Source organism: Pteropus vampyrus, unplaced genomic scaffold (genome assembly GCF_000151845.1).
Source record: "Pteropus vampyrus isolate Shadow unplaced genomic scaffold, Pvam_2.0 Scaffold207, whole genome shotgun sequence".
Classification (NCBI taxonomy): Eukaryota; Metazoa; Chordata; class Mammalia; order Chiroptera; family Pteropodidae; genus Pteropus; species Pteropus vampyrus.
The window spans coordinates 2,453,504-2,460,944 of NW_011888988.1; the positions used below are offsets into that span (position 1 = coordinate 2,453,504).

At 42.6% G+C, this 7,441-nt stretch overlaps 1 protein-coding gene across 2 annotated transcripts in view; it reads left to right on the forward strand.

Annotated features, from left to right (window-relative positions):
- Nucleotides 1-7,441, forward strand: part of HHAT (hedgehog acyltransferase) — a 243,721-nt gene that overhangs the window by 175,156 nt on the left and 61,124 nt on the right. The window contains exon 11 of one of the 2 annotated variants that reach the window (XM_011372461.2): nucleotides 1,571-1,772. The exons of the other annotated variant lie outside the window; for it this stretch is intronic. Within the exon in view, the coding sequence (XP_011370763.1) occupies nucleotides 1,571-1,772 (202 nt within the window). The remainder of the gene's footprint in view (nucleotides 1-1,570; nucleotides 1,773-7,441) is intronic. 2 annotated transcript variants of the gene reach the window in all.

The following is a 7,441-nucleotide window of genomic DNA, read 5'->3' on the forward strand; positions in this document are numbered from 1 at the left end:
AGCAAAACTCATCCTTTAGGCCTTGCAAGGTGGGGACCTTTGCTGTTAAGCCTTTTCCACACCACTTGCTTCCCCTCACGCCCTCCTCCGCCCTTTTCTTCCACGCTCTTAAGCCCTCTGTGTCTGTGTCTACTTTGTACTGTATCATGTAGCTTAATGATGGTTCTCGTTTGCTACTGTTTCACAATCAGCTCTACCTGTCCATTTGGCCAGGAACACTGTCTTATGGCTCTGTGTTTCCCATAATGCCCGGACTGCCCTGGAGGTCTAAATAAAAGCCCACAGCAGCTGGAAGACCCCTTTTCCTGTAGTGAGTGCTTGATACAGATTTGCTAATTCGGTTATCAAGATGGTCTTGTTTTTTTTTGCAGAAGAGAAAATATTTGCTTGGCTTATTTCTAAAATGGCCACATTCTCCCATGCTTTCTGGTTTGTTTCGGATCACGGTCAGATAGAGGGTTTTCGAAGTAAATCTAGAAGTGTAACAGAGAACAATAACTTTGGTACCATAGAAGAAGCAAATGGGCTCTTCCCCTTCCCGGCTGTGTGCCTCGGTCAAGGTGACATCACAGCCTCAGTTTTCTCACTCATAAGATGAGGCCATCTAAGCCCATCATGTAATTTATTGTATAAACTGGAGCCTATTTGAGAGCGAAGGCGGACATTTAAAAATAATTACAATTGTATAGTTTTTTTGAAATATTGATTGAGGAGTGCTTTTAAAAAATTTTTTTTGGCTTATAAAATTGTTCTATTTGAAAATCATTTTCAAAGTAAAATTTCCCACAGAAATTAAAATAATACATAAACATGACAAATTGTAAAGGGTGGGTACCGAGCTCCCCAAATGCTACCATCCCAAGGTGTGAGTTTTGTCCAGCTCCAGCAGAAAAATACTGATCAAAGAAGGTGGTCCTGCTTATATGTCGTCAGACAGCTGTCTCAGCAGTAGAGAAAAGACCCGGAGGGCGGCCGTGCAATTTTGGGTGACAGTTTGGCTGCCCTGTGAGCACAGAGCTTTTCTTGTCACTTGTGAACTCACTACTGCTTCCGGGCAACCTGCCTGGAAAGCTGGAGGAACCAGCCTTGGCACCCCGCTTCTGCACCCAGCTCCTGCCATTTTGGCAGTTGTGTTTAAATACTGGGTTTATAATAAACTTAATAGTCTGAGCTGTAAAATACAAACCTGCCTCGAATGGCGGTGTTCCCATATAGCCAGAGGCTTAATTGCCGTTCTGCGATTGGGTTTCTAGGGTTGGGTGCATCCCTTTTAGAAAACTAAATCCATTACTCTTCACCCTGCCTTTTGTAACTGCTGTTTGCTCTGGTAATGAGAGCTCCTTAGCTTGTGTGTTCATTTAACCTAAAGTCCTGCAGAGCTGAGGCTCATGTTTTTGCCAATTCCTTGCGTGCTGGAGAGAATTCACGGAGTGCTCTGTGGCCTCCTGGAAGTAGGGAAGGATCTGTACACAGTGACTATCAACGTGTGACAGGAAAGTCAAGTCTGGGGAGAGGTTTTATGGCAGGGACAGCCCTCTGCATGGCTCCTAACAGCCTCTTCTTTCTCTAGGTATGTGTACATTCCAGTGGGCGGGTCCCAGCATGGCCTTCTGGGGACATTGTTTTCCACTGCAATGACTTTTGCATTTGTGAGCTACTGGCATGGTGGGTACGACTACCTCTGGTCCTGGGCAGCACTCAACTGGCTGGGAGTCACCGTGGAGAATGGAGTCCGGAGGCTCGTGGAGACCCCGTGGGTCCAGGACTTCTTGGTGAGCAGGGTGTGTGGTAGCGGACAGTCGAGCCAGGTGGACTAGATTTGGGAAGGAAGGTGGTCATCAGATTCAGTGTATCATGGGCCCTTCTTGCTAGGTTGGTTCAAAGCCCCCGTGCCTGGAGGTAGGGCAATTAAAAAAATAGACTTCCATAGCTTTTTTTTTTTTTTAATAAATGTTTTAACTATAAAAGCAATACATATTTATTACATAAAAATTATAACATTCAGAAAGGAATAAAAGAAGAGAATAATGCCTCAGCAGAAACCACCGTTAATACCCGTTCTTCCAAATATTTTTTTACATACCTCCCCACGCACGTAACATGTAAAACAAATGCTGTTATTCTAGAGATACGGTTGTATCAGGACCACCTTTCTATGTCACCAAATCTATTTCTAACAACCCTCGTTAATGGCTGCATACACGTGCCATAAGTTATTTAATTAGTCTCCTATTATTAATAATCGTTATTCTGATTTTTTGCATTTATCAGTTGCATTGAGATGTATATCATAACTAGGATGAATTCTTACATGTAAAATTGCTAAGTTAAACGTTTTTCTCACTTTTAAGCTTTGCCATGCATACTGCTTAACTTTTTTCTTAACTTCCCTGTAGACAGAGTGTCCATTTACATCTCTACCAACACTTCCCAATACTGAGTAGCTGCAGTATTTTAATCTCTGCTAATTTGATAGGTACTGTTATAATAGCATATAAAACGCCTAAGGGTTTAAGATGTATTCCAGCTCTACAGGATAATGATTTGGAAAATTAATTAAGCATTTTTCTTAACACATTTTAAGTGATTTTAAACTACCAGTCAATGTTTTATCATGTCAGTGTGGTATATGATGTACGAGAATCTTGTAGGAAATCATCAGTTGTGAGGATGCAGCAATATTCTGATAGCTCTGAAAAAAAGTGCTAAAAACAAATATGATGGCATCAGTGTTCGCGGCAGGCGATAAAACACAAGAAATTCACTGAAAAATGATTAATGTGGATAAATTTCCCCAGTATATGCAGCTAAAGCAAATATTTTTTTTAAACCAACGCTACTAAAATAGAATACATTTGAGTGTTTTTCCGTAAAGCTAGCTATAGTACAAATTGACAGTGATTTCAGTAAAAACGGATACAAAGTACATAGCAAAACAACACATGTGAAAGAATTTAAATATGCTCATGCGTGTTTAAATATTCAGTAGTAGTACCCAGAAATCAGCAGAAACGAAATGTCAGTGAATTCTAATAGAAGATGGAATTTCAGCGAAAGTCACGGCTATGCAACACAAAGAAAAACCGTAAAAGATAGTGTCATAAAGGTTCCCATCTTCATCCTGAAGTCTGAGCAGTCTTCCCCAAAGCCTGAAATCCAGTCATAACCTGTGAAAGCCAGAGAATTCTTTTTAGCCCAGGACGAAGCCCTGTAACACATTGTCATGTTCCTTCACGAAAGGTCTAATGTTAACCTTGAACTGAATGTTAAGCGGTGCTCTGTAGACTTTGAGCCATAGCTTCTATTATTCATAAATTTTAAAAACGTAAAATGTTAACAAGGTAACCCAAACTGTGCTTCATAGCCTATGGCTTGTTATTCTTGGTTAAAAATCAGTGAAGACAGTGAAGACACCTACTCACAGGATGAAGCCCTTGGATGTCTGCTCTGTGCCATCGCAGCCCTGTCCAGACCCCTCATGCGCTTACTGCATTTAAGTTGCTATCCATGATCGAAACACTGAGGAGCATAGTACCTTGTGAATATGCATTTTTGGGGGAGTGAGAGAGATGTCTTATATATCGCAAATGTGATGTTTAGTTTACACATTTATCGAGCAAGAACATGTTTTCCAACACCCGTGTTTATCGCCTGTCTTTCATGGCGACGACCTGCACGTGGTTGTGGCTGTTTAGACTAGGAGCTCCTGGAGTACAGGGTTAGGATCCTGTTGCTATTTATATCCCTAACGGTTAGCTCTGTGTCTGGATTAGCCTCAGTGCTAAGTCGGTGCACAATGAGTGCTTCCAAATTGGGTCGATTCTTAAGATCTTCCACTTGTCCACCACAGGACTCTCCATCCATTTTTCTGTTTCTTATACAGTTCAGCACAGATTCTGTTTTCCTTCAGAAAAACATGGCCGGCATTGCAAAGGTACATAACCTTTTGAATAAACTGTTTCCTCGCTCGAATTACCCTTTCCCTCTCGTTTCATGAACCTATTTCTCATTCTTTTGTCAAAACCCATTAAAGACTTAGTGCCTCCTTGGCACCCACTTCCATCTGTCCTCAGTCTCCCCAGTTGATCTGATAGCATTTTTACAGTGTGAGTTCACGCCCTATGGCCCTCGTACGCTCTCTCCATGGCATTCATCCCTCATCTGTTTTTGAAAGATAGATTAAAGATATCTGAATAGCAAGGGTTATTTGCCATGTCTTCTTCATCTTCAACCTCAAAGCTTTGTCTTTGACATAAAGTATAGTAGGATTCTATTTCTTGGTGTTGATAGGATCAGACTAGTCAGAGCTGAGTGTTGTAAGTAGGAAGCCCTCTGATGTCCTAGGCAGGGCTGCTCACTCAAACTTTCGGCTGTGATGGAAATGTCCATTGCACTGTCCAATGTAGTCATCACTGGCCATGCCGAGCAACTGAGAAACTAGTTTTAAAATTCATTTTGTTAATCAATTTGAATCTAAGAAGCCCCCATGTGGCTAACAACTTCCATTTCGAGCAGTGCTGTTCTAGAATATACTGCTTTTCTAGCAAAAAAAAATTAAAAGAATGTAGAGTGTTCGACTTTGTTCAAACACTTATTTAGAATGATCTTCATTAATGGTGTGAATGTCCAACTAGCTACTGAATCTGTCCACTCAGATATGCTGCAGATACCTCAGAATTAGCACGTGTAATAATGAACTCATGTACTCTTATCGCTCAATAATCGCAACCAGCTCCTTTCCCTCAAACATTCTTTGTTTCTGCAGAGGGCACCGTCATCCATCTAGTTGCTCAAGGCCAAAACCATCGCGGTATCCCTTGTATGACCCTCTGTCTCAGTTCTTGCTGTGTGTACCATACATTTTACCGCCTAAGTCGATCTTAATTTGTTTTTACTTGTTTCCATTTCTGCCAAGTCACTCTAATCCAACTGTTCTCATTTCTCGCCAGGCCGACCAAATAGCTTCTGACTTGACTCCCTGCTTCCACTTTTGCCTTCTTCAGTTCATTATCCTCATGGTGCTGAGTGATGCTTCTCAATAAAAACCTAACCATGTTGTCATTTTTAAGATCCATAGCGACATCCCATTTTCTTAGGATCTATGTGAGACCTTGCCTGACCTTGAGCTTGCCTCCTCTCCCATCCTCTATGCCCCTTCCCCCTCATATTCTGTTCTTCCTTCTGTTCATTTTCATGCCTGGCCCCTCCAGCCTCAGCTCCCACGCACAGGCTCTTCCATCTCCTAGGATGCCTTTCCCTCCACCCCTATTCATCCCTCAGATTTCAGCTTGAATGATACCTCGTTTAAGTGTCCTTCACTGACCCTATTAAGTCAGTCAGGTCCCGTTCAGTAACTCATATTGGGCACCTTGTATATGGTCTCTTCTGCTGTACTTATCACAGTTGCAATGAAATGTTTTTATGCAATAACTTGTTCAATCCTTAGCTCCCTTACCGAACCATAAACCTCACGAGGTCAGAGATCTGTACCCTTGAGACTTGCCACAACACCTGGCACAAAGTAAGCACACAGTAAATGTTTGTTGAATGAGTGAATGAATGAATGATATTTTCTGACTTCACTGAGGGAAGTATACGAGGAAATAGACTTATGCAGCAGCATGAAGAATAGAGATCGAATACTGGAACAGTTTACTAAGATGGGGCTTGTTAAGCATTATACAGGGAGATTATTCTGCTTTGGAGCAGAGTAGATACTAATTGGTCTGGTTATGGAAAAATGCTATTTTAATGCTCAGAGCACAAAACATGTATGGGAAAGAAAGGGGCGGAGAGGACTCTGCCTTCCTGGTACCCTGCTGCTTTGTAAGAGAGGGGACTATTGGTTGTCACTCACTGAGGCACAGAGCTGTAGGAAGCGGACAAAAGGCATTTTCACAAAGCACCGAGCTGGGTGGACAAAGAGGAGTTACTGCTGAAGCAGCACGCTTTTTCTCTATATAAGTGCTCTCCCGGGGAGCTAGGATTTGTGTTTAGCATTGAAATCGTTTAATAAGTGGAAACCTTTTGAAGCGTCAGTAGAGTGACACTACTTCTTGCCAATTCTCAATCTGATCTCTTCTTTGAAGAAAGACCCTTGAAGACTGCTTGTCAGTTATTCCTACACGAAGGAGAATCTATGTCTCAAGCTATTCACCCACCCCCACCCTGTTTCATTGAATAATTTAAATATGTCTTCCTCCCCCTGCCCTCGTCCCCTCTTCTTTGCCCCAAGAGTGTCCTGCTAAGCTGATTTATATCCTCTCTGAAGCAGTAAAATCTCTATTTATAGACTTAATTGAGGAAACGTGCCTCCAGTGAAAATCACGGAAGGTCAATCTAATGGTTCTGGGAGGGATCTGATGCTGTCGTGTGTCAGAAAGAACCCCAAAACATGGCTCTGTGGTGATGTCCATTTAGTTTATCAGCTGTATTGATCAGTTTGATTTTTAAGATGTAGGTCCAGAAATTTCAAGAGTTTGAGGGATCGGTCAACTTAAAAGGGTAATTGACTGTAAAACTATCCACATGAGCCAACCGACGTTACTTAGTTCTATGGAATCCTGACTGGCAAGATGTTGGCTGGCCTGATTAGAAAACCCTTGCCCTGGAGGTCAGTGATCACCGCCCCCAGGAACCCGCTGAAGGAACGCAAAGCAAACTGGTCTGAGAAGAGTTGATCTGTTTGACAACAACTCGCCATCTATTCCTCCGCAGCTTGGATTCATGTCAACAAACAGAGGTCACATGCTCACAGTAGATAAGCCATTTTCTCCAGAACGCAGCCCTCCCTAGACTGAGCCCACTGAGGCAGTCGACCGTGTCCTTCGTTTCTTAATTTGTTCATTTATGAAAACCTTTTTCCAGTGCTCTGTGGGGGAGGCAACTTGCAGAGCGCTGCAGAGCTCTGAGTGAAAGACGTGACTCCTTCCTTCTAATTATTTTTTTGCATCCTCTTTCACTGCTACAAATGCAGATAGTGTGCTGGTCTGCCAGTGTATAACTGTAGAGTCTATGATTAATCCATTTCCTGCATGAATCAAGGTGTTTCGCCTGGCCTCCTATCAGGTGGTCACCTTTTCAGTGGCTGCTTTGGATTAAAGAGGCAATGAAACCATGAATGAGAGCTTTCCTCTGTGAAGAGCTAAATGATCTATGTAAAAAATGGGCTCGTCTTCATAAACATCAAAAATACTGGCTGGCTTAGCCTTCCCAGGCATTGCCCAGAAGAAAGGTTCAGGCGAGAGGGAGACATTTGGGATCAGGCAGATGATATTTGGAGCCCTGGGCATGTTTGAGACTTTCCGGAGAGAGAGCGTATGCAGAAGAAGGAAAAGTGGTGACCCGGGACTAGACCAGCACTTCCAAGTTGAATAGAGGAGGAGGGCCAAGGAGTGGGAGGAAGATTTAGAGGGTGATTCCACAGAAACCAGGAAAAAGG